The sequence below is a fragment of the Rhinolophus hipposideros genome (assembly GCF_964194185.1).
Source record: "Rhinolophus hipposideros genome assembly, chromosome: 3".
Classification (NCBI taxonomy): Eukaryota; Metazoa; Chordata; class Mammalia; order Chiroptera; family Rhinolophidae; genus Rhinolophus; species Rhinolophus hipposideros.
This window is the reverse complement of record NC_138049.1, coordinates 102,528,595-102,556,457: the sequence shown is the minus strand read 5'-3', so window position 1 is coordinate 102,556,457 and position 27,863 is coordinate 102,528,595. Positions and strand designations below refer to the sequence as shown.

The 27,863-nt window shown below is 43.9% G+C and overlaps 2 protein-coding genes across 7 annotated transcripts in view; one reads left to right on the top strand and one right to left on the bottom strand.

Annotated features, from left to right (window-relative positions):
• KCTD20 (potassium channel tetramerization domain containing 20) overlaps positions 1–17,871 on the top strand; it is a 35,003-nt gene extending 17,132 nt beyond the window's left edge. For 2 of the 4 annotated variants that reach the window (XM_081044670.1, XM_081044671.1), the window contains 8 exons: positions 1,235–1,288; positions 3,663–3,866; positions 6,630–6,903; positions 9,726–9,828; positions 10,180–10,300; positions 11,350–11,547; positions 12,921–13,031; positions 14,305–17,871. In XM_081044670.1, the coding sequence (XP_080900796.1) occupies positions 3,707–3,866; positions 6,630–6,903; positions 9,726–9,828; positions 10,180–10,300; positions 11,350–11,547; positions 12,921–13,031; positions 14,305–14,597 (1,260 nt within the window). In that variant the 5' untranslated portion in view covers positions 1,235–1,288; positions 3,663–3,706 and the 3' untranslated portion in view covers positions 14,598–17,871. The remainder of the gene's footprint in view (positions 1–1,234; positions 1,289–3,662; positions 3,867–6,629; positions 6,904–9,725; positions 9,829–10,179; positions 10,301–11,349; positions 11,548–12,920; positions 13,032–14,304) is intronic. The other 2 variants (XM_081044672.1, XM_081044673.1) reach the window with 1 other exon arrangement.
• Positions 17,872–21,145: 3,274 nt separating this feature from the next.
• The window catches only part of STK38 (serine/threonine kinase 38), a 37,949-nt gene continuing 31,231 nt past the window's right edge, over positions 21,146–27,863 (bottom strand). For 2 of the 3 annotated variants that reach the window (XM_081040623.1, XM_081040624.1), the window contains exons 10-14: positions 26,169–26,286; positions 24,973–25,096; positions 24,676–24,771; positions 23,620–23,714; positions 21,146–23,152 (exon numbers count right to left, since the gene is read on the bottom strand). In XM_081040623.1, coding sequence (XP_080896749.1) covers positions 23,022–23,152; positions 23,620–23,714; positions 24,676–24,771; positions 24,973–25,096; positions 26,169–26,286 — 564 coding nt within the window. In that variant the 3' untranslated portion in view covers positions 21,146–23,021. The remainder of the gene's footprint in view (positions 23,153–23,619; positions 23,715–24,675; positions 24,772–24,972; positions 25,097–26,168; positions 26,287–27,863) is intronic. The other variant, XM_081040625.1, reaches the window with a different exon arrangement.

Genomic DNA, 27,863 nt, shown 5'->3' with positions numbered 1-27,863 from the left:
CCTAGTAGGTGATCATGTAGATGTTTTAGATTGTAGCTATCACCTCTATTGGCTCTCCCCCCATCTTCACCCCTTTTCTATTCCCAGAAATCCTGGGTATCACCAGAGAGGATACGTGAAGCAAAACGGATCTGTTCACCTCTCATAGAAAACATTAGCAGGGTTCTCATTACTGTGCATAAAGAAAAGAGCGTAATAGAAGTAGACCAACGTCAATGATAGACAATTAGAGTAATTAAAGAAATGTAGTGGTTTTTCACATAAGAACAGACTGAAAGGACTAGGATTTGTCGGTCTGAAATGAAGGTTTGGCAAAGATGTAATTAACTTCCTAAATTTAATTATGGAGTATAAATGAAGTGTGTATTGGTTTATTTACCAAATTCTATGGCATTCTACCACATCTTCTCCACCCAGCTCTTACACAGAGAGGAGACATGGCCCTGCAGTAAAAGCTCATACCCTTGCACCATTAACATTCTGAAAATGTTATGCTTTAGAGAGGCGTCCATGTTAGGTTTTATTGTCCCCAACCCCATTCCAACAAGATTTTTAAAATCTGAATAGCTCAGTGGTAAGACATTGAACTTAATGGAACAGTGATCTGTGTAATTATCTTGTTTTCTTCAGAAACAGAGGAAATTGGAAGTAAGAAGAAAATACATAGACATTATCTAGAGATTATTTTAGATTAGTACTAGAGATGATTATGTTCTAGAGAGAAACCGGTGTGCCCTTTTTTAGGTGCAAGGAATGTGTGGAGATAATCCCACTATCAAAGATGGTATGTAAATTTACTAAGATGGGAGATTATGATGCTAAATGTTTTGCTGTTCCAGTTCAGCGAAATCAAGGCTTAACAAAATATGGGCCTTTATAGGAGGCCTGTGAAATAAATAATAAAAATTATGTTTGTGTACTTCAAGAATGTATAAAAATGCTTTCACATGTAATGTGGAAGTGAAGCTTGAGCTGCTTGCTGGATGTTACGTTTTCTTTGCTGCACAGCTGTATAGTCTTGAGTTTCATTAATATATTTCTAACTCCTAGTTCTTTTCTGAAGCAGTCTCTTCAGTTACTGGTGGGTATGCCAGGGGTGTCAGGATCCTTTGCTTCTTGTCATTGTACATTACTGTGACTTTTGGGATTGTTGACCCAAAATAATTCTGTAGCAATAGAAAACTGTATTGTTGAAGTGCTTTGCTTACTTCTTTCTCTTTCTTTCCCCCCTTAGATCTGTTCTGAGGACCAAGATTCATTTGGGGGATGGTTACAGAATTGAACCATGGTAGGCAATAAAAATATACATTCAAAGTTGGGTGGAACATCCATCCTGGAAGGGGAGTAGGCCCTTACTGTTAAGTTTCAACTGGTTGCTCTGGTGTATGTTGAAGAATTGGGTGTTACTTTTTTGGTTTCATAGGTCAGAAGAGTTTTGTTCTGTTTTCTAGGATTACAGAGGAATTAGTTCACTTTGGGAAATGTTGGATTAGGTGATTTTTTAAATGTGTACCAGTAAGCATTAATCCTGACATGGTTTCTGGAAAAAAGGAATTCTGAAGCCAAATCCATTTGGGAAAACTCTGCAAACTGGGTCCTCAGAGGTTCAGAGTACGCTCTGGTCTTGTTCACTGAAGCGTTGTTGGTGATGGTTAAGTAAGAAATAAAATACTGGTAGATGTGAGACTAGAGTTGTGGAATATGACACAGCAGTTAGAAAAGGATGAACTTGATCTTCCAACGTGGATGAATCACAAGAACATGAATTTGGTTCGAAACTCATATGACACCTCGTAGACACATCAGTTTTGTTGAGGGACCATAAAGTGGTATATCAGTAAATGCCAACTCTTAATAAAACTCCTTGGAATAAAAAAAATAAACCAGAAATAATGTTAAAAAAAGAACATTAATTTAGAAAACATTACAGAATGAGAATGATGCATATAGAATATAATTTGTGGATTGTTTAAAAACTGTATGCTTTTACCAGTATATCTGTGTAACATAAGTGCATTTTTTATAAAGTCTAAAAGGATTCATACCAAGCAAGTTGTGATAGTTACTTGGAGAAATGATGGACGGGATGATGATCAAAAAGTCCTTTTTAAGAAGGGAAATAGTCATGTGTTATTTGTAATAAAAAGTAGGTAACAAATAAAATGCCTCCGAATGCTCAGCAAGTTACTTTCTTTTCCCTCATTGGAGCTATCTATCCTGCTAATTCCAGTATGTCTTTATATTTATTAATTTACTGTATACAAGTTAAACTGAGTTTTGAGCCCTGTTCCAATAGAATAGGAAGAAAATGTTTTCATTCTGTCCATTAAAATGAAACTATTTTTCACATGATTTAAGAAATAAATGAAGTAACTTACATAGTCTAGACTATGCAAATTTTCAAGAGCTAGGCTTTTGTATACTTACTATATTTTGGTCCAAGAGATCTTTTGGAGCGCAACAAAGAGAAGCTGGAACTTGGTTCTTGAGCAGCTTTAGTATAGTTGAGAAGCAGCAGTTACAGGTTGAGTGAAACACTGTAGTTCAAAACCAGTTTAGCTTAAAGAAGCCAACCCCCTTAAAATGTTGGTGATAATGCTCTTTCCAATTTCATGGATCTTATTCTTTACCCTGTTCTGTAGACCTTAATTTGATGTCTTCCTAATCAAAATTGAGGGCAGTCGGTGTTCTATTTGACTTTACCAGTTGCTAGGATCAATTTTAAGTGGCTGAATTTTTTGTGTAAATGTGTTTTTTCTTTAAGAAATGGTAGTTCTGAAAAAGCTGTAGCCACGTTTCAAGTTTTCTATCAGAACATTCAATTTATTGTCTCAATTTACCTGATGTTGTAAGAGCCGTCGTCTGAAAATAAAAGATTTCATCAACAGGACGTACCTTTTCTTTAAAATAATTTGTTTTCAGGCAGTGTCGATTGACTCATCTTTTCAAAGTGGTCATTTTTATATTTCATCCAAGTTAAAGCAGGGACTGAGCAATCAACTTTGTGCTAAAAAATGTATTAATATAGGTTATGAAGGGATTCAAATTTTAATTTATATTACAAATATTTATTGGCACCTCTCCATGCTTGCATGTCAGGAAAATTTAGAATATTAAAACATGTTCTGCCCTTAGTGACCTAACTTCTTCCTAACTCGGTATTAGCATGCAATCCATATGCATAAAAATTGCTGGTGAAGTTAGATGATTCTTCCACCGAAACACCAGGTGGAAACCAGTACAGCATAAACTGAAAGTGCTAAGTAGGGCGAACTTCAGGAGTGTTTTTGGTAGTTGGGCAGCCCCAGAGATGGAAGGGCTGCAGGGTGTTATTACCTGGAAGAAAGGTAGGCAGACTCCTGCCCAGGCCTCCATTCTGCCTAATCAGCAAATCCCTTGCACATGGCACTCACTCAGTAGGTGTTCATGATGGTCTCCCCCTGCGTGGGGAGACTTAGCCAGGACATCTTCGTGTGATTTTGAGGTTGGCGGTTAAGCATAAGGTAGAGAGAGTGACATAGAGAACTTGCAAAGGAGAACTTGAGCATTGCAAGTCACATTGTGCTTTCTTTAGTGCAGGTGACTTCTAGTATCTCCTCTCATACTAGCACTGGAAACCTGTTTTGAGAGAATTCTAAATCATGCGTATTCCTGTCTTCCAGGATTTTTTCCTGATCAAGAAGACAGTTCAGCATAGAATCCAAGGATGAATATCCACCGTGCCAGTGAGAGCGACAGGTTGTTGCGGCAGGAAGCCAGCTGCCTGATGGATGAAACCTCAGCTGCAGCCCAAGAAAAGGAAACAAATAGCCTGACTTCTCCTGGTCTTCAAAATCTTACTTATCCTCTAGTTCCCAGGAATGATGGTACGGTGATTAGATCTTCACTTAATTTGGAGGGCTTTCTGACACCTGAGCACCCACTCTACCCAGAAGACATAAATGTTCTTAATCTAAATAAAATATCCAGTTAGTTGGTTCAACTTACATATCACAGTTATATAAAGCTGATCATCACAGAAAATCTCCACTTATTTTATCAGTGTAGCAATGATGGTATAAGAGTTGGCAATAAAGGTGTAAGAAAAATAAATAGTCCTGAGTTTGCAGTCAGAAGACATTCAGATTCTAGCTCTGCTACCTATCAGCCGTCACCCTGGGTGAGAGCCTGAATCTTTCTGAGCTCTACTTTCTTAATCTAAAAACCAGGGATATTCTTACCTCACGAAGCTGGAAGATTATTGAATTAATGGTTGTGAAGGCTCTTGATAAACTGTTAGGTTCTTTTTAACTTTTAACAAAAACAATAGCAACAACAGTAATAGAAATTACCATTCATTGAGCATTCACTGTGCTAGGAATTTTATGTACTTTTTTAAATCAAGGGTGGCAAACTGGTCAAATCAGAACAGCTGGTTGTTTTTGTAAGGACCACTTTGAAATACAGCCATCGTGCCCATTTGTTTACATATTGCCTGACTGCTTTCCTGTGACAGTGGCAGAGACTAACCCACAAAGCCCAAAATATTTACTTTCTGGCCCTTTACAAAGTTTGCCGATCACTGCTTAATTGCGTCTCCTTTTAAAGATGGGGAAAGTGAAGCTTGAGTTTAGGTAAGTTGCTTAGGTAAGTTGCTCAGGTTCACACTGCTAGGACATAGGGGACTGGGATTTGAACCTGTGTCTTTCTGATCAGGTTGTGCTATTTTATATGCATCACCTGCCAGAAAAGCAGACTGGCACCATTCGGGGGAGAATTTGTGCAGTGAATCTTCCTGCTCACCCTTTTATTTAAGCAGGGTGGAACCTGAGGCATCCTTCAGAAACCAACCCAGTTTCATTGCTCCATTGCTGGGGGGCCAGTCAAGCTTTCTAAAGAGCTGAATGAGTGGTTTAGATACCTACACTTTCATTTGTAAGAACAGCACTTCCAGTGTGAAAGCCTGTCTCGGTGATTCAGGTGTTTCTTGCTACAAGCTTGCCTGTGCATTGTGTGGAAACTTAGCTCTTGGTATGCAAACACAGGGCTACACTAAAAATTTAAATCCCACAGAAGTTGTAGGATGTGAACTCTAAATAGGTTATGGTCTAGATTTTGGTTTCCTTTTCTCTAGAAGCAAATGAGAAAAAAATTGAGTGTACTCTAGCTAACAGTTTAATTGGTTATCTAAGTGCCAGAAATCAGACTAATTTCCCAGAGGCTCTGGGCGGTAATCATATTCATGAAATAGTATGTACATATTTAAAATACAGGAAAGGTGGGAGTGAAACATGCAGTTTTATCTATCATATTTTATTTCTTTCAAAAAAAGGTTTGTAAGAAAATGTTAACTGAGCTTGCCAAATCTAGGTAATGGGCTATACATAGTGTATTGACTCTATGCTTCAGTATATTTGAAATTTTTCATTAAAAACATTTTTAACATTAAAATCTATTAGAAGAACTGCCTATTTAAAAGAATCCTCGGGTAATCCTTTTGCAAATACTTGTTCCTGCTTGTCTTCAGTATACATTCAGATTTCATATACCCTGTTTCCCCGAAAATAAGACGAGCCAGACAATCATCTCTAATGCATCTTTTGGAGCAAAAATTAATATAAGACCCAGTATTATATTATATTAATTATATTATAATACCCGGTCTTATAGTAAAATAAGACCAGGTCTTATATTAATTTTTGCTCCAAAAGATGCATTAGAGCTGAGTGTCCGGCTCGGTCTTATTTTCGGGGAAACACGGTATTTCATTTTAAGCTTTTTTGCATGGTGTGGTATTGTACATTTTTAAGTATACATATTTTCTTTCAGTTGATAGCCAGAACAATCCTGTGAGGTAGATGGAATGAACATTATTCTCATTTTACAGATGATGAACCAGTTTTAGGAAAATAAATTGCTTAAAGAAAATGGTCCTTTGGTGATACTAGGACAAACACTGAGATTCCGTGCGTCAATCCTAATCTAAGGCCATTTGCACTGGAACTTGGGTGCTGAGAGCAAGCCCTGCCTGTTCACAAAACGGTGTTGGTCATGTTAAGATTCTCTCTGCATAATGAAAATGCATTATTCTGTGATTATTCTAGAAAAAGTGATGCATTAGACAATTAGACATGATCATTATCCTTCTGGAAGATAAAATTTAGAAACATTTTTGAAGAATGTGGAAAAGAATAGTTTGGGCATACACACAAGTTCCTTAAATAAAACACGGGAAATATAAGAGGGTTATTTAGAGATAGAAGTGAAAACAAGTAAAAAGTGATTCCTTTCTGAAACAAGATTGGGGAAGGCATGGGGTGTGGCAGGGGATTGCTGGTTTTCCACAGAAATTCTTCTCTAATGTTTCATTTCGTTGAACCATGTACATAGTTTATGTAGTGTGGGCATTTCTTCCCTCCCCATTGTATGCACAGAGAAAAGGTCAAGGGGATCCAATATGAGTCTCTAGTTTGTATTGTTTCTTTATTTGCTCTGGGCAGAGTTTGGAGCTGTGAACCCCTAAAAATTTGTGGGGTTTTTTAACTGTTATTTTTTCCCTTTGGTTTTTTTTTTTAAAGAAGGCAGGGTTTATTTTCCCCATAAGGCATTTTGCTGTTAAGTTATTTTGGTTTGTTTGTATGATCTTTTAGACCTTTCCCTTGACTATGCCTCTCAGCCAACAAATCTGCAGTTCCCTCACATAATGCCACTTCCCGAAGACATCAAAGGCTCTTGCTTCCAAAGTGGGAATAAGCGGAACCATGAACCCTTTATTGCTCCAGAACGATTTGGAAACAGCACTGTGGGCTTTGGGAGTAACGTTCATTCCCAGGCACCAGAGAAAGTGACACTTCTTGTAGATGGCACACGTTTTGTTGTGAATCCACAAATTTTCACCGCGCATCCGGACACCATGTTGGGAAGGTAATTGATGATAATTTCCTCCCAAATGCACTCTGTTCTCTATAAATAGAAGTACCTGCTGTTTATCTTGCATTAGATATGAGAATACGAAGCATTGCATTGCTGATTTTTCTACCTTCATACTTTGATGATACAGGGAGTGCAAGCTGTTTAAAAGCCTTACATGTGTTGGTGATTTGAGGGGTGGGGTACCTATTTTATGTGTATTTAGAAAGCCAGTATAGTGAACAAAAGGAAGTACAAGCAGGACTGTGGAAAATAATCTGCTACATCTCCTTCCCTATTCCTCAATAAACTCACTCTAAAACAGAAGTCAGATACTTAATTTCTTTTACCCACTATTTTTATAACCTCACAAAAGCAATATTTTCTGAGTCCCACATGTTAAAGGTGCTAGGATAAAGTGGGGTCTGAAAGTCGTGTTCTTTTGTCTTTTAATAAACATTAGAATTAGAAAAATGTTTCACATGACACTAGAACCAAGCCATTTCACTGAAAAGCATTATTTTGCTTGCCATCTATTGCCAGGTATCCTTGTCAGTCAGTGTTATACTGTCATTTTCTAATGCCTCCATCACTGTTTAAGTTTTCTGAAACTGAATCTTTATATCTGGCTGTTTTGCTGTTTCATGATTGTTCTCTTTATTATTCTTCATGTTTCATTTTCTGTGCTTTTTCATTCAGACCATAGCCTTATCCTCCTCCCTCTATCTGCTGCCCCAGCTTTTTAGGGTAAAGAGTGTAGAAAATGGAAGGCGCCTGCTGAGGAGGGTCACTGGCCAGAAGTACTCTTAGAGCATGGGCTAGGAGTTAGGAGACCCTCATTTTGGCCAGTCTTAGAACTTAACAAGAGGAAGAGAAAATTGGGATAAGAGTAAAATGACGATGATAGCATACACACATTGGGCTTTCTAGGAGTTTTCATCTACTTAGATCTTATTTAAAGATCTAACCTCACTCAGAACATTGAACTAATTTGAACTGAACGAGAAATCAGAATGGACTACACTGATTTGCTGAATTTTTAGACTAAATGGGATCCAGTGATTCAAATACATGTATACTTAAACATATACCTACAAGTTCAGGATAAACCATTTTTAACCAAAACCAAACCTATGTATTTCTCAAACATTTGAATTAAACTAGAACATGAAAACATTTTCTGAATTGGCCCTATGTTTTCTGACTTGACTTCTTGTCCTTGACCTTGGTATGAGCACCGCTACTGCCCCTGCTCCAACCCCTCCAAAAATGTTCCTTAGGGCAGGTTGGCTGTTTGAGGTAGGTTTTCTCTGAAAGTAGTGATCAAAACAAGAAAGGCAAGCATTTTTGGGTAATAGATTCTTGGGTGACACTGGTTCTTTGAATCTAGGAATGGGTTGTCCCACGAAAACGAGAGTCTGATTTCTTTACCTAAATGGATTCATCTGCTGAGTTGGCCGAGGTCATGTATTCTGAGAGTTCCTTAGGTTTGTTCTGCCCTGTGGCTACATACAGTGTTCGTAAGCCTAGCCAATGAGCTTACAAATGTGGACCACTAGTCACAGAGGGGACAAGCTAAGAGATTGAGAACGGATTAATGCAAATCCATGCCACTACTAGATAAATAATTGAGCTTAGGTCCTGCTGATGATGGATAGGGAGGGTGATATTTCTGGCATGTTGTTCACTAGTTTGATTCATGGCCGTCTCAGCTAGACTTCAAACAGAATATGCCAGGAAAATGTCAGCATTCTTTTATCAGGATGGATTTCTTACGGATGGTGTAGTGATTTGGAAAGCAGGTGGTATGGAGTCTTTTTCAGACCTTTGAAAAGCAGCCAATTCAGGGTGGAGGATAATCGTTTTGAAAAGTTGACAGCAGAGCTTCCCAGCAGGTGAAGGAAGGAAGTGGCCGTGAGTCCCCACTGGGAACTCGGTGAGGCTGGCTGAAGATAGCGGCTGTCTGCCCTGCATGCCGTGCTGGCTTCCCATGCCAGCTCATACGCGGAAGTGCAACAGAAGTCGTAGCGGTCATGGGGCCAGTTTTACTGGAGGGGATCTGAGAGAAGGGAGGAAGGATGTGAAAAGTTGAGTAAGAAAAGCAAGACCTCCTGCTTATACCCTTGTGACCTCTGAGTTCATGCCCAGAGCAGGCCTGCCTCTCAGAAATATGTCAAACTGCTAATAAGCCAAATTCCTAGCCTCGTTTTCTACTTCACCTGAAATTCCCCTAGTTAGAATTACTCCTTGGATTGAAGCAGGACATTCTTTTCCATCATTAAAACGTATGAGGAAAGAGAAAGCATTAACATATCTGCACCTACTAATACAGATTCATCTATCAGATGAGATGTTGAAAAGCAAAACGGAAATACTGACTGGCATAGTGGGTAGATACATGTAGATAAGAGGGGAAGGACGAGGAGAGGTCAGGAGCGTGAGATGCTGCCCTCACTGCCTGTGCATAGAGAGGCAGATTCCGGGGCAGTGAGGAGGGCTGGGGGGCAGGAGAGGGCCCCCTCACATCTCTCACGTTCCAGAGATGTTCCAAGGGCCACCTCTGCAGAAGCTGTTTGACCTCATTTTCTGTCACAAGCTCACCCAGGTGAACCTTGAAAATCGCTGCTTCATTCTTCTTGCACTCGAATGCTGAAAGCAATTGCTGCCTTCCTTTTCTGTCTGAAGGGAGCTTCCTAAGACTTGAGTACATTTTCAGGGGTTGGGTCCCAGTGCTCTGTCACCTTCCACTAGGAGAGAGTGAGAGGGCGTCTTCCGGAATGAGGGGAAGAAGGAAGTCCTGCTGGAGAAGGTAACATTGCTGCCTGGGTGTCTTTCAGGATGTTTGGCCCAGGAAGAGAGTACAACTTCACAAGGCCCAATGAGAAGGGCGAGTATGAGATTGCCGAGGGAATCAGTGCAACTGTATTTAGGACGGTGCTGGTACGTAGTAGCCTTTTTCTTACATCCTTTTCCCCAGGGGCGTCGCAGCCTTGAGAGTTCCATCAAACTCTGTTACTGACTTAGGGCCTCTAGTTTCAGTTACTGCTTTTCCCGCTTTATTTTCTGTTCCTATAACTTTTAAGTCTTGCTGTGTGAGCTCAATTGGGTATCAAGTTGTGATTAAATGTGTCAGGATAGCCAGAGGCCACTGTGCCATCTAATGAATCAGCCAGCCTGGTGATAGTGCCAGTAACCCATCCCTGTAACAGAACCAGGAGTGACAAGGGGGCTGAAGAGGCACCTTTTCATCTTGTTCTTCACCTACATTTCTTCTTCCTAATCTATTTTTAGGATTACTACAAAACTGGTATCATCAATTGTCCTGATGGCATCTCTATCCCAGACCTTAGAGATACGTGTGATTATCTCTGCATTAATTTTGACTTCAACACTATCCGGTGTCAAGATCTGAGTAAGTACAGGGGCAGCTGAACTTACAGTTTGCTTGGAATTGACGGATCATTTTTATGACGAAACAGAGTTTCAAGTGTGGGTTGAAAATCATCTGCAGAGGCAGAGATGTAATACTGGCCCGTTCCCTCTCTCGCTTCAGGACACTGTGAGAAAGTGGAGCAGACCGGAGGGAACGTGTAGTGGGGTCTAAATCTAGCTTCACCCGTGAGTCACCACGCTAATTCCTTCCCACACCAAAGGGGACCTTGGTGTGTCAACCTTTTAACAAATAAGGATGCTGGTTCTCAGATGTGCGGGAAGGCTCACTCAGAAAGTCAAACAGCATAAACTGGCTGGCTTCTTATAAGTATTTTTCTCATTATTATTCACTTAGTGTTTGCTAAGTACTTTATAGATATGAGCTTATATAAGTCTTACAATAATTAACCCTAAAAGAGGGGTGATAATTTATTGAACAAATGAGACTGAGAAATTGGCTTGTTCGAAGCTCTCAGCATTAAAGCTGAGGTTGCTTCCTGAAATTATTTTTTAAATTGCTCCTTGAAGTTCATCATACAATTCCCTGCATACTCTATGAAGTTGCTGGCCGTGCAGTTTCTCTACTGGGTCTAGTATACACTTAGAGCAAGTCCCTTGATGTTGCCCATCTTCAGATTATTCTGAAATCTGGTACTTCTGCGGTACTCTAACTCCATGAAATTGGGGTCCAGAGCATCTTCAGAAGGGGTGCTGCAAGGAGTCATCCCCACGTGATGGTTCTCTCCTACAGAATTAATGCGTATGGTGTGACACTGCTCACCGAAGCTTCCGCGGATCAGAATGCTCAGGGATTATTAGGCAGGCGGAAATGGAAGCGTGGTAGAATGTGAAGCATATCTAACAAAACGAGCTTCCTTCTCGCCTTAAAGCAGGAAACAGTCTGTGCCTTTCAATGGGCCACTTCTCTGGACCGTAGCAGCGATAACAGCTGTGCCCAATAGTGTGTTTCACTCCGGTACTGCCCGCGCTTAGGCACAGAGGGTGTTCACCTGCATTTTCTCTCCCCAGGTGCTTTACTCCATGAGCTGTCGAACGACGGTGCTCACAAGCAGTTTGATCACTACCTCGAAGAGCTGATCCTGCCCATCATGGTGGGCTGTGCCAAGAAGGGCGAGCGAGAGTGCCACATTGTAGTGCTGACGGATGAGGATTCTGTGGACTGGGACGAGGACCACCCCCCACCCATGGGGGAGGAGTATTCCCAAAGTAGGAGCCGCCCGCAGGGCCCGGAGGTCTCAGCGAGAAACATGCTGCCCAGTGGAGCAGCTACCCTAGAACCAGCGTGAATGTCGCTGCCCAGCCAGTGAGGGGCCACTTCCATTTAGTGATGCAGGTCTAACTGTTCCGCTGGGGCGCATGGAGAATGTTGTCACACCTTCCTTCACTACTGCTGCTGCCTGGGGCTGTGTCAGCACTGCGGCAGTCATTCTGTCCATTTCATTGCATTTTTAAATCCTTTTGAGTTGGTAATAGTTCAGAATTCGAAAGGTATAGAAGGGTCTACACTGAAAAGTCTTACTCCCACTGCTGCCTCATCTACCCAGTTTTCCCTTTTGTTTCTTTTATGTCCTTTGCAGATGTTTTCAGTGCACATACAGAAGCAATTGCATACATGTTTCTCCTTTTTTTCCCTAATGATACCATATTATACATACTGTTCTATACCGTTTCTTACATAAAAAGCTTCTGTGGTCTTTTTTTATAGCTGTGTAGTATTCCATTGCATGATTGTGCCATAATTGATTAACCTGCCCTGTTGATGGACATTCAAGCTAAGAGTACAAATGATGCTTCAGTGAATGTCCTTCTAAACAGTCTTTTCACACGTGTATCTCTGTAGAATAATATTGTTAGAAATGGAATTTCTGTGTCAAAAGCTTTGTGCTTTTAGAATTTTGATAGATGGTGCCGAATTATCCTCCATAAAGGTTGAGGCAGTTTACACTCACAAAACAGTGTGTGGTTTGTTTTCTGCATCTTCACCAAAACAGTGTTTTACTAAACTTTTATCTTTGCCACTCTGATATGTTACAAAAGCGCTTGAGTTTTAACTTGCACTTTTCATGTGTGAGACTGAACATTTTTTAGAGCCGTTTTAATTTTCTGTTAACTGTATTTGTGCCTTTTGCGCATTACAAAATTGGACGGCCTTTTACTTAGTGATTTGTGAAAGCTCTTTATGACCACTCTCTATAGATATTAAGGAAGTTAGCCCTTTGTAATATGAGTTGCATATACTTTTTCCAGTTGATTGTCTTTTTAGCATTGAAAAGGGTGATTTGGGCTAAGTAGAGTTGTTTGTATTTTTATGTAGTCGAGTATATCAGTTTTGCTTTTATGGCTTCTAGGTTTTATGTCATGCTCAGAAAGGACTTCCTTATACCCTAAAACTATAAAAATTACTTACATGGCATCTTTAATTTATTACTTAACATTAATCTATGATCCATCTGGATTTTTTTTGCATCAGGACCAAAAGAGAGGGAACTTCCATTTGTCTGATTTGTTAGCTATCTCCTTCCTCTTACGGAGGTCTTTGCTCCATGACTAACAGGGTTTCTTTGTTTTGTTTTTTCCAGTTCTTTATAGCTCCAAGCTCTACAGGTTCTTCAAATACATTGAGAATCGGGATGTTGCTAAAACAGTGTTAAAGGAACGGGGCCTGAAAAACATTCGCATTGGCATTGAAGGTAACACCGTCCCCGTCAGTAGTCAGCTTGCGTGGCTCATGGAGTGGGCTGGGGCTGTGGGCTCCGCTTATGGCCTCAGCACTCCTCTCCAGAGCACCTGGCGAATAGGCACACGGGAAAACTGCAGCCCGACCCCAGTTTGAAGGATTCCTGTTTTTGTTTGCCCTCACATTTCCCTTATTTTCAGGAATAGTTCCAATTTACTGCCTCAGGATAAAGAGCCATGAGTGCTAAGGCTACTGGCAGGTGCATGTAGCAGCGCTCGTAGGCTCGCCAGGTGGGAGGGCCGTTCTGCCAACAGCTTGGTGAGGATCCTTCTGGGATCTGGAAGGTCCTTCTGAAAACTAGAACTTGGAGAGTCCAGGTTTACATTTCCTCCACTACATACCTGTGGGGACTGTCTGGACATAGTGACAGAATTGCTTTAAGTGACCGTGAGCAGTGACTCCCACCGGTGGTCTCCGTGGAAGCGTCTCGGGGACTTGTTTGCAGAGTGCTGAAGCCATCCCGGTCTCCCCCCCGCAACCCCCACAGCTCTTTGACTCTCGTGTTCTGCTGCTCTCAGTCTTGCCCACATCAGGCCTGCACTGTGTCTGACGTAGGTTGGAATTGAAAGTTGGAGGGGGGTTTTCTGAGGTCATCTATTAAACTTCTTTCCACTGTGTCCTTCCCTTGTCTCTTTGGAAACTGCAGGGACAGGGTGATAGGGGTCACTGCATGTCCCAGAGCAGCCCATCCAGCCTGTCCCCTCAGAACATTCTCCATGTCACTAATAGGTAACTGCCTCCCTCTCCTGTTTCTCTCTGGAGCTACTCTGAATAAGAGTTCTCTCATTTCCATGGGACAGCCTTGCAGATATTTTAGGCGGCATCCCTGTTTTTCTTTAGGCTGAACAGTCCACGTTTCCTCCACTAGTTCTCATACAGTGTGCCCTCTATGCAGTACAACTGGGGGACTGCAGTGCCCTAGCAGCAGTTTTGCTCTTAGTACTGCTGCCAGGAACTAAAGGCTTCTGAAAGGAGTAAGAAGCTTCTCTCTCCTTCCATTAGAAGGGATAGGATTTGGGGTACTTCCCTTCTAGAGGTAGGACCTCCCAACCTGCACAGGAGGGAAGAGGGATTGGGCTGGGAGGGCATGGTCAGAGGCTGGGCACTTCCCTGCAGTTTGCCTGCATAGTCTTTGAATCTGGGAGGAAATCGATGTGGCAAGGAAGTATGGAGGCCAGAGTGAGCGTTTGCTGAAGTTATGACAACGGCCTTTCTTCCTGTTCCAGGTTACCCTACCTGTAAAGAAAAAATTAAGAGAAGACCTGGTGGCCGGTCTGAAGTCATCTATAACTATGTACAGCGCCCCTTCATTCAGATGTCATGGGAAAAGGAGGAAGGAAAGAGTCGCCACGTGGATTTCCAATGTGTTCGAAGCAAATCCCTCACTAATCTGGTAGCTGCTGGAGAAGATGTTTTGGAGGACCAGGAGATATTAATGTATCACCCACCCCAAGTGGATGAACTTGACCGGCTAAATGCCCCCCTTTCTCAGATGGCTTCTAATGACTTTCAGGATTAGGGCCAGCTGTGGGTCCACCCCTCTCCGGAGCTCTTCTCTGTCTGGGTTGCCCAAAGCCAATCCTTCCCACGAGTGAAAGACATGCTTCTTCTGTCCCATCCTTTCCCTTCTTCCCACAATTAACGTGTCCTTTTCAGTATGTCTGTATCTCCGGCAGAGGATGAAAAAGCACTCGCTGGTAATTAAGCACCCAGCTTTGCAGCAGCCCTGGCAACTTGAAATATTTAGGTCTGGTGCTGTTCACTGAGCCTGCGTAACTGCAAAGCAGGGAAGGAAGTCAAGAGTCCTGTTGCCTCATAGTCAGCAAAGCAGGTCTCATCCTTTATGCTTTGTTCTTGGCTTTGTGTCGTTTCGTTTTGTTTTATACCAGGCACATTACTTAGCAGCAAAGGGACCAAACTTCAAAGGAGACAGTCTCTCTTCTGCGAGTAGGCATTTGTGGGATAGTTGTTAGAGGTAAATGAAGGTGCTGTTCCTGGGGCCCCTGCGCTCAGATTGCTTCTGGGAAGAACCAGGCACTCATTCAAAAGGTCTAAAAGGAAATTCTTAAGCACTTAAATTGAGTTTTGTTTTTTCCTTAATACAACAAACAGCCCAAAACCACACAGACAGATTCTGTGACAGGAAGGATAATGGCATAACAGTGTTTATGAAACCTTTTTAGCTTCATGGTGTTTCAGCCTAAATCAGTTACTCATTTGGAATGAAACTCACCACTCAAGTAGAAGCACTTCCACATCGTGCCGCTGGGATTGCCCTGGCTTGGAGTCGGGTGTGAAGCCATAGGCCTGTGGCTGTGGCCAGGCCCTTCAGTGTGGCTCACAGGCTTCACGATGTGGGCAGAAACTTCCCACAAGTGCGCAGTTCTCAGCAGAAAGTCTTGTAAGGGCTCCCGAGACGGAGCATTTGGGGTGAAGCTGGGTGGGGAAACATCACCGCCCAGGCCTGGTACCAGTGCAGGATTTTTCTTAGCATATTCTTTCCATACTATGGACTTTTTTGGGACGCTGGGGTATTTCCGTTTTTGAAATAGCCGATCAGCTGCTCACACTGGATAAGGAAAACCACACTAACGTCATCCCCAAAGGAAGGATGAGTTGAAGGGAAACTAGGCGTAGTCATTTTGTCCTGTCAGCTGTGTTAACCGTGCGTAGAGTATGACAGCCCCCGTCACACCCCAGCAGCCCCAGCACTGAACCACCTTCCCTCAGGTCACCATGGCTGTTAATAGTAGAGCTAAGTTCAAAGTCTGGAAGTCTGGAGCCAGATGTGTCATGGGGGTCTCCCATTTCGTGCTCGAGGTCGGCCTTCACTCACCTACCCAGAGCATTTCGTCAGGTTAACGGAGCGGCACGTAGTTTCCTTCAAGTTCTTCAAGATACAAACATGACTGGTTTTCTTTCGTTCCATTCCCATAAGATCCTGCAGGGCAAGCTACTCGATTCCGTTTTATTACTGTCCTCGTCACCATCCTCCAAAGGTAAAGTCAGATGCGCGTTGAAAGCTGCTCTTTCCAGGCCTGAAGAACAAGTGTGCTTAAGCAGCTGTTCTCTGCGCCTGTGGTGAGCCCCACAGTGGGAATCGGGGCTCTGTCCCTTACTCTGAAGGAGTAAAGAGAAACAACCACCCCACTTACGGAGCTCAGTACCACTGGCGTCCATGAGTAAGGTCATGGCTGGGGTCAGGGTATTTTGTAGCCAGAGAGTAGTTTTATTTCAGCGAAACTAATTGGCTCATATCTGAGGTCAGGTTTGGCTTTAACCTTCCCAGAACTTGCATTCATACCCACTAATAGTTGACCAGCCACAGTACATATTGTTTATTGGTGCTTCCTTTACACTTTTCAGTTGACTTCCATGGCATTACAGAGGACATTTGCATTGACTGTAATCTATGATATGTATAACTTGTTATACAGCTTCTGTATTGTTAACAGTAAACACGCTGCAGCTAATATTTTTTAACCTAATTAGTCTTTGCTTATGCAAAAAGCCAGATATGAAAGTATGGCATGTACTTAACACTTTTTCTATGTATATGATTAATTTTCTCAGGCTTTCAAGAACTAGTTTTCCCCCAGATTGGGTTGATGTGCTTTTGACCCCAACCCCATGGGGTTTGAGTGAACCGAAAATCTGTGGATTCAAATCTGCCACTGTCACCAGGTAGTGGTGACGAAGGAAAAAGTTGGGCCCTCAAATTCCTTCTGGTGAAGAGGGAAGTTTCTTGTGCACTCCACGCCCTCCCGGCCTGGAGCTCAGCATCACTAATTTGGTGGCTCCCCTCAGCCATAGCTGCCGTTCCCAGAGCCAGGACACTGCAGTGGCAGGACCTCTCCGTCCTCAGGGACAAGGCCTGGGCTGGGATCATTCCCTTCAGTCAGCTCTGGCCACCTGGGCAAGAGGCGTTTCTAATAAAAAAGGTGGGACTCAGGTTTGGTGTTTTTTCTAAGTGCCTAAATAAGTAAGCCAGGCTGTTCATACAGAAACATTTCCGTAAGGAGATGGTTTTACCCAGACTGTCGCTCAAAGGTATCAGCAAGCCAAGATGCACCTGAATTCGAGGTTTAGAATGTGAGTTTGTGTCCGCATCGTATCGTGTATAGTTGGTTAGGAAACATTTGCCATTGAGGAGTCGGAGAGTAGTGGGCAAGGAGATAGCATGACAGTGTCTGGGGAGATCCCTCAGTGGTTTCTCCGCAGTGGAGGGAAGGGATTGAAGGAATGACAGCAAAAAGGGTCAGGAAGCCAGAAAGCAGCTGGGTTTACTGCACACACGATACACAACAGCCAGTGTTATTTTAAACTAAAATCCAAGAGAATGGTGTGATATCTAATGTATACAGGTTTATGAAAATGCTGTGGCATAAGCCCAGGAAGGATGGATCATTTGCAAATAGTGTTCCAGCAGGTCCCTGTGGATGTAAAATCAACAGGCTTTAATTTAATATGGAGTCTTATCAAGTGAAAACAAAGTTAAGGGGTTTTAGTAACTTATTCAGTGCCACTTCTTGCCATCATTTTGAAATTGTTAAAGGGGCATAGTGAGTTCAGAAAGCAGACCTGATGCCCTCGTGGGAGGTGGAGCCACGTGTGCTTGGGGTGGCACCGCCTCACAGGAGAACGGAACATTTTCTCTTGACGGCAAAATGCTTATAGGTTTTGCCTCTTTACTTTGTATTTAAAATTGCACATGTTCACCTACCAGTGTTTACGAAATCCTGTATTTGGGATGCTCTTTTTTTAAATAATAAAATATTATCATTTGCGTCCTTATTGGGTTTTTTTTTAGCACAAAATAGAAGTCAAGATTTTAAAAGGAGCAACGCCCAGACTGCCCGGAGCAGTGTCTTCGTCCTACAGCGGCTGTGGGGCTGGCCTGTTTGTCCCACGCTGCTGTTTATCACTCGGTTCCAGAGCCCTAATGGTCTCCCTTCTGTAGTTCCTGGTCAGCTTGCATTCGAGACCCCTTGAACCTCCAGATCCAACTAGATAGGACCCCCCAACACCAAATGGAAATTTGAAAGGTGGTAGGGCTCACAAACTTCGATGTCCCGGTTTTGGTTTAAAGCAAGTGAGGAACCGAGGCAGCAGTGAAGGCAGGAGACGGTGGAGCCCAGGCAGGTCCCTTTGACACTGCTGTGGAGCCACTTGCTCAGGCTTTGGTCTCTGACTTGGCCCCACTCCAGTCAGGTGTCCCCTGAGCCGCGCTCACTCAGCCTGTAGCTTGCTGGGGATACACCTTCACGGAGTGTTCAAGCCAGCCTGCTCCCTAGCAGGCCTGCTTTATCGGCCCCTTGGGGAATGCGCTCTGAAGACATGGCCCGTGGAGGGTATTCTGTGCCAAGCACTGCCTGGCCCCAGGGACACTGCCTACCGTGTTTCCCTGAAAATAAGACCTGGCCCGGACCATCAGCTCTAATGCGTCTTTTGGAGCAAAAATTAATATAAGACCCAGTCTTACATTTTTGCTCCAAAAGACACATTAGAGCTGATGGTCTGGCTAGGTCTTTCTTATTTTGGGGGAAACACAGTAGGACACAGTTCCTCCCTTCAAGGGGCTTTTATAATCACAGGGCAAAGACATCTATTAACAGTCCAGGTCACTCAAGCCCCAAAGGATAGAGCAACAGTTTTTACTGCAAGAAGAGTTCACAAGAGAATTCTAGAAATGACACATTGATCAAATTGTGAAGGATGAATAGTTGTTTTGGATCCATGGATACGAGGGGAGACGGTATTGCAGGCCAACCAGATTGTGTGAGCAAATGTGAATTGCTTATTGTCATCAGGGAAGTGGATGGGGTGATGCAGAGAAAGACTTGTACTTCACACAAAGGTGTTTGGTTTCATTTAAACTTGGGAGCCCTCGAGGGTTTTATGCAGGAGAATAACATGATCAGACTTGAAATTTAAAAGAATTCTTTTGGCAGCAGGGAGGACGACAGACTTGAAAGGACCAGGGGCAAAGAGATCATTTAAGAGACGTGTCCCGTGGGCTTAGCAAGGAATGATGACACTGGTGGGACAGAGGGCCATGCCCGCAGCTGTACACGCCTACTGACAGGAGCGGAAGTTTCCAGCTCGGACAGCTGGGGAGACTGAGCTAGAAACAAGGTTATGAAGACAAGGGGAGGTCTGGACAGCTTTAGTCTGAGCCGTAGGAGGCCCTCCCCTTGGCAATTGCAGTGGGCACTTGGCTCCATGGGACCTAGCGTTCCGGGGAGTGGCCCAGGTAGGCTGGTCACAGAAGACCTCACCACAAAAACCTGGTGGTTGAAGCCACAGTATGGGCAGATCGCCCAGAGGTCACGGGTGAAGAGGGCCAAGTCACTGCTCCGGAGCAGCTGCATTTAAGTGGTGGCAGGGGAAGTACCAAGAAGGAAGTCAGGTGGGGGCAGAGTTGTTTTTTGAAGTTAACCGTGTGAATGCAGTGGTTGATCAAGTGAGATGAGGGCTAAAGAGACGCCAGTGGATACAGAGGACACCAGTGACCAGAGGAATCACAGAACACACCAGCATGTTTCCTGCGTGGGACAATAGTAGTATTTCACATGGGACAGAAACCAATCTAGAGTGGAACTGGGAGAGGGAAATGAAGTAACAGGAGTGACTGCAGAGTGTTCTTCACAAATACAGCTCCGTGCCTCTACCTCAGCACAAGACCATACCCACCAGCCTCCAAAATCCGAGGCAGCCACTTTCCCCTCTGCCAAATCACTACTGAAAACATCAGGAAGCTTCCCGACAACTCTGGCTTGGCTTAACAGCACTGGTACGTCAACACTGAAGTACTGACCTTACAACTGAGTTGCATTCTCTCTCGCCACTTGGAGGGTGGAGTTCACAAACTGGTCTGCAGTTCAGAACCACAGTGGCCCTTACTGCATCCCCCAGTGCCTGGTACTGAACTCTGTGTTTTGCGTGCTTAAATATTTTAATATTTCAGCGAGATGTTTTTCTCTGAAGATACCCTGCAAAAAGCACCCAGAGGCTGTCTATTAAATCAGTTTCGGCTTTGATATATCATTTCAGAGAAATGTGTGTACCTAAGGAAAATCATTTTGAGTTCTAAACACCCCATATGGGTTACTCACAGGCCCAGGAGAGAAACAGAAGGAGGTAATGTAGGAAACAATTCAGAGAAAAAGTGTCATGGCAGGATTCCTCCTGTGCTATAAGGAAGAGTTTTGAAATTGGCAATCTGCTATTCAGACCCTGAGTATTAATCCCAAAGGAATTCATCTCTTTGTTACTTTTGAAAGTAATTCAAAAAAGGAACAGACACTGAAGGAAATTCTGATGCACTCTGAATTGAGGGGCGGTATGACATCAGTATTGTTTCATTTTAGCATGCAGTACAGTCATTTTCTGACTCCCCCTAGGAGAGGAGAAACAGTTATCCGTGAACAGGCCCAACACTGAGCCAATCCCAGCATGTTTCCTGAGACCCATGAGCCTGGAAAGATTACACATTCTAACGGCACTGAGCTCCCCGCTGCCTGCAGTTCCTGCCCTGGTCTTGGGCCTTCCTTCTTGCCTCTTAGAAGCTTTTTTCCCTAACCTAGAAAAGGGGCTAAAAAGTGAGGCCCAATAGGACTAAGTACATACCCTCCAGAGACAACCCTGCTCTGGGGGCTACGGGGGGGCTGCCAAGTCCCATCGTGGAAGCTTGTAAGACTCCTGATCAACCCCAGGTGGGGATAAATATGGGGCTGGGCTGTAAACGGGTACAAAAGGGGCCACCAGTCGACAGCACTTTGTCCCCTTGGCCTTACTGCAAGGGGAGGGCCCACTGCTGTCACACTGAGCCAGGTGGACAGAGCACACGTGTGGGGCCAACAGAAGACAGTCTCTGTATATGGACACCAACTCAGAAGACTCCCTCTCAGAGAACGAAAGAGCAGGTCCCCATTTCCCTGAGACAGAAAAGCACTTAAGCTGGGGCTGCAGTGTCCCAATGGTTCGTAGACAAAGGGATTAAAAGAAGCCAGCAGCACGTGGCTTGAATTACAAACCAAGTTGGCTTTACACATCACAGACTACACTACCATTTTCACACAGTTTATTCAGAAATGTAAAAGTTAAAACGTGGACATTTTCTCCTAAAACAAATTCTCCCGCCACTCCCCGCCACTCACTCACTCATCACGTCTCTCGTCTCTTTACCCACGCTTACCACACACTCTTGCGAAACACGGGGGGTCAACACCACAGTTATTTGGTAATACAAAGAAACTACAAAGTTACGTAAAAGAATCTCATTTACTTCCTTTTCACTAACAGACCATGAATGAAAGATTAAGGGGCAGACACATTACCTTCATCCAGAGTTCACACTTCCCTAATATTCTTTTATCTTCCTCTAAGACATTAAAATCCAAAGCAGTTTCACTTATTGTAATCTGATATTCCATTTTTCTTTTCTGAATGGCTAAGCTAGGACATACTTTCCTTTCAAAGCTGATCCTAACAACCGCAAGACTGGCAGAAAGCCGTCTCCCAGATGTCGCTTGGCCGCAACGCTCTGCAACGGACAGTTACCACACAGGTGCAAATGATGCAAATGATAAGAGTTATCAAGACTTTTAAAAGTAATAATGCATTAATATGGGGCCTCCACATTTTTCTGATGCAGCAAAAGTCTAACGGTGGTGGCAGCTGTGAGAGAGAAGGCACTTGGTGCGAAAATTCAGAGGGTGTCTCATGAGAGAACGCCACAGCAAAGCCGGGTCAGCCCAAGCTGCTGGCAACCCTTTGGGGTGGAGAGGGACACCCCCAGGAAGGCATCGCAAAGGGAAGATCTGTAATCATGACTCCAAGGCAAAATGGTATTTAAAGTTGGGAGAGAAGCAACACCAGAAGATGAGACACGGTTGCACCGCGGGTCCAGGAGTGAACCTGACAGAGCCTGCAGGGCGGCTCTGCACTTCCATCGGGCGGGTCCCTGCACCGCTTCCAGGGAGATGCCGGAGACCGAGCAGGAAGGAGCAGCCTCTTCGCCAGGAGGGCTCCGGGCCTCCTGCCTGCCTCGGCCTGGACTCTCCCTGCGGCATTCCCAGGAACAAACCGAGTTCCTGATGGCAGCGCTTGCGGGCATCACTGGTCCACGGCACGTCCGTCTTAGGGATTTTCTGATACAGCCGTGAAGAGAGAGCGAGGGTTTTCCACGTGATCCGGGACGCCTTGGCAATGCCCAGTGGCTTGGGGCCTTCTGAGCGACCCTGGATCAAGCTGATATCCCCCATCAACGCTCAAAAAAGCAGCATGAGTATTTTAGATGGGCGGTAGGATGTAAATGGATGGATTGACAGTCTTTATCCTAGTACCATACATAAAGTGCACCATGAATGGAGGCTCTAAAAGCCACTCGCCTGGGGCCGAGGTACGGGGAGAAACGACCATCGCCACCCCTCAGGAACAGGACGGGATGGTGGGTCATTTCCTTCAGCCAGAGTGCTGGCTGCTGAGGCTTCATTATTGCTTGATTTCCTTAGTACTGTGGAACTTCTAGGAAATACTTGGTGGCTTGGCAGAAAGCATGTCACAAAATCGCAGGATTGGCTGATATCGGTAAGTGTATGTTACAACCTCAATAATGCTGGATGATGGCTGTTTTTTCCCCTTCATTCTGATGAACTTAGGAAAACTCAAAAGTTTTTTTTAAACGTCTATCAAATTGGCTCATGATGCTTCTAAAGCAGCAGCACAGCTGCTTATGGCTGATGTAGTAGAAATGGCTGTTCTACAGCTTTTCAGATGCATTATGGAAGAGAATCCACTTACTATCACATTTCAGGTGAGGTTACCATGCCATACTGGTGGGTTCCATAACCTTCCCGGAAACTCTTTCAAAACAGTGTGTGAGAGGAAAACCGTGACATTGTACAAAGCACTGCTCCATTAAGACTCCACGTCCAGGACACTATTTTGCTGCCTTCATGTAGGAAGGTATAGCGCCCCGTGCAGTCAGGCCCTCAAAGCGCTTGTACGTGTAGTTGACGAAGACCCAGTCTTTGTTCTTGTAGTCAGTCTCAGGGTGGTTACTTGAGGCTACTGGGAAAGAAACAGACGTGAGGTGATTCAGTGCTCTACCCAACGGACCACTAGGTACAGGAGACACGGCATTCTGGAGAGCACAGCAGTTTCTATGTGGGAAGTGATTTTTCACTCGGGATGAATTTCCTACATTTGTTGTCTGTATGTTTTTTGAACCTCATTTTCTTAACAAATAGTTTTCAAAGTTTTACTTCCCATTTCTGTCATTTCAGGTTACTTAACCTTTAATTTAGTAACTAACAAAAGAGCAGGTCTTTGTGATTCACCACCCAGGTGAGCAGCATAACCTCGGGCGTTTGTATCCATCTTCCATCTGACAGGCTCCCCAGCCACGACACTGGAAATACTTACGAATGTCTGAAGTTCCTCTCCGTGTTCTCTACCCTGATTTGTAAACATCCCCCCAAAATTGGGGGGAAACAATGTGTCTGTAAGGCAGCAAGAGGTAGTGTTGGTGGTATTACCTGTTGGCTTAAGAATATCAGATTCTGGAAACTCATCGAAGTTTGAGGTATCATCAATGCTTTTGATTTCAATAGATATTGCAGCAGGTCTCTCTCTGCCAAGAACAGACAGGCCAAAAATTACTATGGTTAGTAATGATGTGCATCATAACGAATCAAGTGTTTCTCCACAAAGGGACCCCCGCTGTGACAAGGGAAGACTGTCCACTGAGAGGCAGCGTTTGTTTCCTGTGAAAAGCTATGACACTGACCAACCACACCAACTGACTACATCCAAACAAAATAAGTTACACTGAAAAAATATAAGTAACAATTCTTCATAGTCAAGGAAGAAAGAAGAATAATAAGGAGAAATTAGAAGTCCCAAGTGAATGCACTCCCCTGACGGCCTGCCACGTCTGCGACAAAGGGAATCGGACCACCGAGAGTCCTCTCGGGTAGGGCTCTGCCCTTCTATCAGACGTGCCAACGAAGAGGGTGGCTAAACACGTGGCACAAAGGAGGCAAATCAGAACACAATTATGAAATAGATGACAACTTCTTCATCTTCTGTTTAGCAACCAACAACTGCTGCATAAGACGGGCGGGCCTCCAGCAGGCCGTGCTGGCTCTCACGGCAGCTGGCAACACTCAAAACCCACCAACAGCCTTCACTTTCCTTCCCACTCCCCTCTGCACCACTTCCCACCCAGTCCTCCTTCCACGGATAGCTCCTACCCTCTGGGCAGGGACAGTCCCGTTGGTGGCCTCCAACACTAGACAGACAGGTTCTAAGTTCAAAGAAGCGCAACACGCTTCTCAGATGTCCCCTTCACCACGGAACCCGAAGTTCACTTCACCTTGGACATAACTGCTGCCTTCACCTATCTCATGGCACATGGCCGACAGGAAGCCCCACCTACCAATCTTTACCATGCATTAAAATCAGGAAAAGACCCCGAGTTTCTAAGAAGCTCTCTTCTCTTCCTTGATTTGTCAATAATGGTGCTTCCAAATTAGTATTAAGCAAACTACAGACTTTCTGAAACAATCCTGAAAGCTTTTGTATGGATATACCTGATATGTTCCCAATCAACGCCTTCAAAAAAAGAATTACTTTTGATTTCCTCAACTCCAGGGGCTCCAATCCTATGTTCCCATTCACAGCAGAATCTGGAAAAGACAGCAGCCTTTCAGCATACCTCAAGTAGTCCCTTTGGAAAAAGAAAAGGAATAACTTCCCCCTTTTTTAAAAAAGAGAGGAAAGGGAGGAAGCAGGGAGCAGGCTTAGGAAATAATGAAAGCTTAAAAAAAATATGGATTCACTCATGTCAAAAAGCCTGGGTGGGGGCAGAGGTGTTCTCTGACCGATACCTCAAAATGAGATCCTTGGCTTTCTCAGAGATAGGAACTTCTGGAGGAAAAGTCAAAGTTTCTTTCCAGTTCATCACCTTCTTATATGTCTCTTGAGGGGTCTCAGAACAGAAAGGTGGGTAGCCTGTAACAAAAAAAGAACTTCGGAGCTTTTGCACCCCAGAACTTGGAATCTGACTGAGGTTATTCTCCTTAATACGATTCTATGTATCTTTAATGACCTTGTATGTCCTTCCCTTCATGACGTGGACAGGATCTTCCCTCATCCCAGAGAGCATCTAACCAGTATTTTGGTTTCCCCCAAATACCTAAACCCACAGTGAAGCTGGGCTTCTGGCACCACGAGGGAGCACGCTAATAGCTGGAGCTGGGAAAAGAAACAAGGACACAAGCAGAGCTGCAGATATGGGAGCCACTGCGACCAAAGAAGAAATGAAAGGATGAAACATTGTTAAGGAATGACTCCCTTCTAAGAACATCCTCACATGGCTAAAGGGCCAAACAAGTTGAGTAAGAAAAAAGCGCAGGTTTGAAAAGTGACTACCTTCCCTCTTTTGAGAACTACAGACAAGAGGATAAACACTCACAAAGATGGCGCCACCGCCCCACACAGGTCTCCTCCTCCTCCACAGGTACCCACCCCCTGCTCCCAAAGACCACCCAGCAGCCCGACGCCACACCAGTCACCGCACACTCACTTGGTACCCACAGATCCGCTTACTCTCCTAGTGCTCTCAGTTTCATGGCCCCCCCCATGGCTGTACCCCCTAAATACACAGACATACCATCGGAACAAGAGGGGGAGAGGTCAGAGGGTTCCAAGCTTTGAAAGCCCTGAAGGGAAGGGGACAGCAAACATGAAGTAATGAGTGCGAGAGGCAATGCCCAGGAAAGCTCTCCACATACAATGGGGTGTTTAATAAATGCCAGTGACTTGAAGAGCTGCTAGCCAGAGAGGATGAAAAAGTAGAAGAAAAACACGATAAATGATCAGCAAAGCAACCACAGGTTGCCAGGATGCCAGAGAATACAGTGGGATACATTTTATGGCCAAGCGTTTTCTACCCAGGAAATTTTCCTTTGAAAGGCAACGGGAGGAAGTGCTTAAATCACCCCAAATTGAAACCGAGTTTATTACCAGTGTAGGGATCTTTCCTGGCTACACAGACAAAACCACCTGAACACATGCGACTTACCGATGAGCATCTCATACATGATGACGCCGAGCGACCACCAGTCACAGAGCTTGTTGTACCCGGTCTGCATGAATACCTCGGGTGCAATGTAGTCAGGAGTACCCACTGTGGAGAAAGCCTGAAACACAGGCCACATGTCAGGGCGGCCCGGCGGGCAGGAGGGTGCGCAGGGGTCCCCTCTAGAGACCGGCTCCGAGGATCCCCCACAGCTACCCACAAACTTAGCAAGCAGATGGCCCATTTGCCAGAGCACTTCCCAAGGGAACAACACAGCTTTGTCAGGGAGGAGGGACCCCGAAACCCAGAGTTCACTAGGTCAAAGGTCGCTGCCATAACAACTAGTCACCTAATTTACTGAGCACCCAAGAAGTGCCAAGCTCTGTACTTCTCATCTACTTATGACCCTATTCGATCCTGACTCAGCAATGAGGACCCTATGAACCCAACTTTGCAGACGAAAAATCTGACACCCAAAATGGCTTGCCCAAGGCCACTAGTTAAGTGGCAGGGCGCAATTTGGAAATTAAATATCTTGCTCCGTATCATCCCTCTTTCCACCACAGATTTCCTTTGAGACAATCATAAAGGGAAGTTTTATCACCAAAAGCTAAAATTACAGCCTATAGGTCAAAGGTTTATAAATGCTTGTTTACCAAACTTAATTATTTATATAAAGAGTTCTTAGAGGAATGTTTTCTAAATGCAAGTAATCCAGTCTCATACACCAGGACTGCAATACTAGGAGAAGTACAGCCAAAGCCGTCCAGCGTCCAGCATTACCTATGTATTAAAGAGAGGTTAAATAATCTGCCATATTTGTCTCAGATCATATGTCTTTTTAAAAGAAATGAAACTGAAGAAACGAAATTACAGAAGTGCTTAAAGCCAGAGTCCCTCCCTGCCTGGCTCCCTCCCCGCTGAAGTTAAAACTGCCCTGAAGCTGCTGTGCTCTGCTTGTATGAAGTCACGTAAATGCCATATTACTTCTTGTATATTTCAACTTTTAATAAAAGGCTTCACCCTGTACTGTATTATTCTACAATGCTATAGCTGGCTGGCTTTTTGTACTCCAATTATCACTGAGTTATTCATGTAGCTCTAGTGTACCCATTTCACTGTTATACACTATGCCATTACACAAATGTCAGTGCTTTTTATTATTCTCCTATAAATGAACACTTCTATTGCTTCCAATGTTTCTCTATAACCAACACCACCTGAAAAAGCATTCTTGTAACATCTCCTGAGCACTCATTCTCTAGAGGATGTAAGAGAAGTAGTGTCTTCTCTGGGTCTTGCCTTCCGAGCATCTTTTACTCAGACATCTTCCAATTGTCCTCCAACATGGTTACACGTATTTAAACAGCCTCAGGGGGCACAACCTCCTGCCATCCCATATCTCAGCAACACTTGGCTTTGTCAGACTTTCTAATTTTTACCAATCTGATGAGTACAAAATGGGATTTCACTGTTTTAATTTGCATTTCCCTTATTTCTAGTAAGGTTGAGTGCATGTTCGTATGTTAATTATCCATTCAGGTCATTCTTTTTTGAATTCCTGTTCAGATCCTTTGCCCATTCGTTGTTTCAGTTGCCTTATATTTTTTCTTATTGATTTGTAGGAGTTCTTTATGAATCCAGGGCATTAATCCTGATTCAGAATATGAATCCTTCATAGTTTTACATATTGCAAGT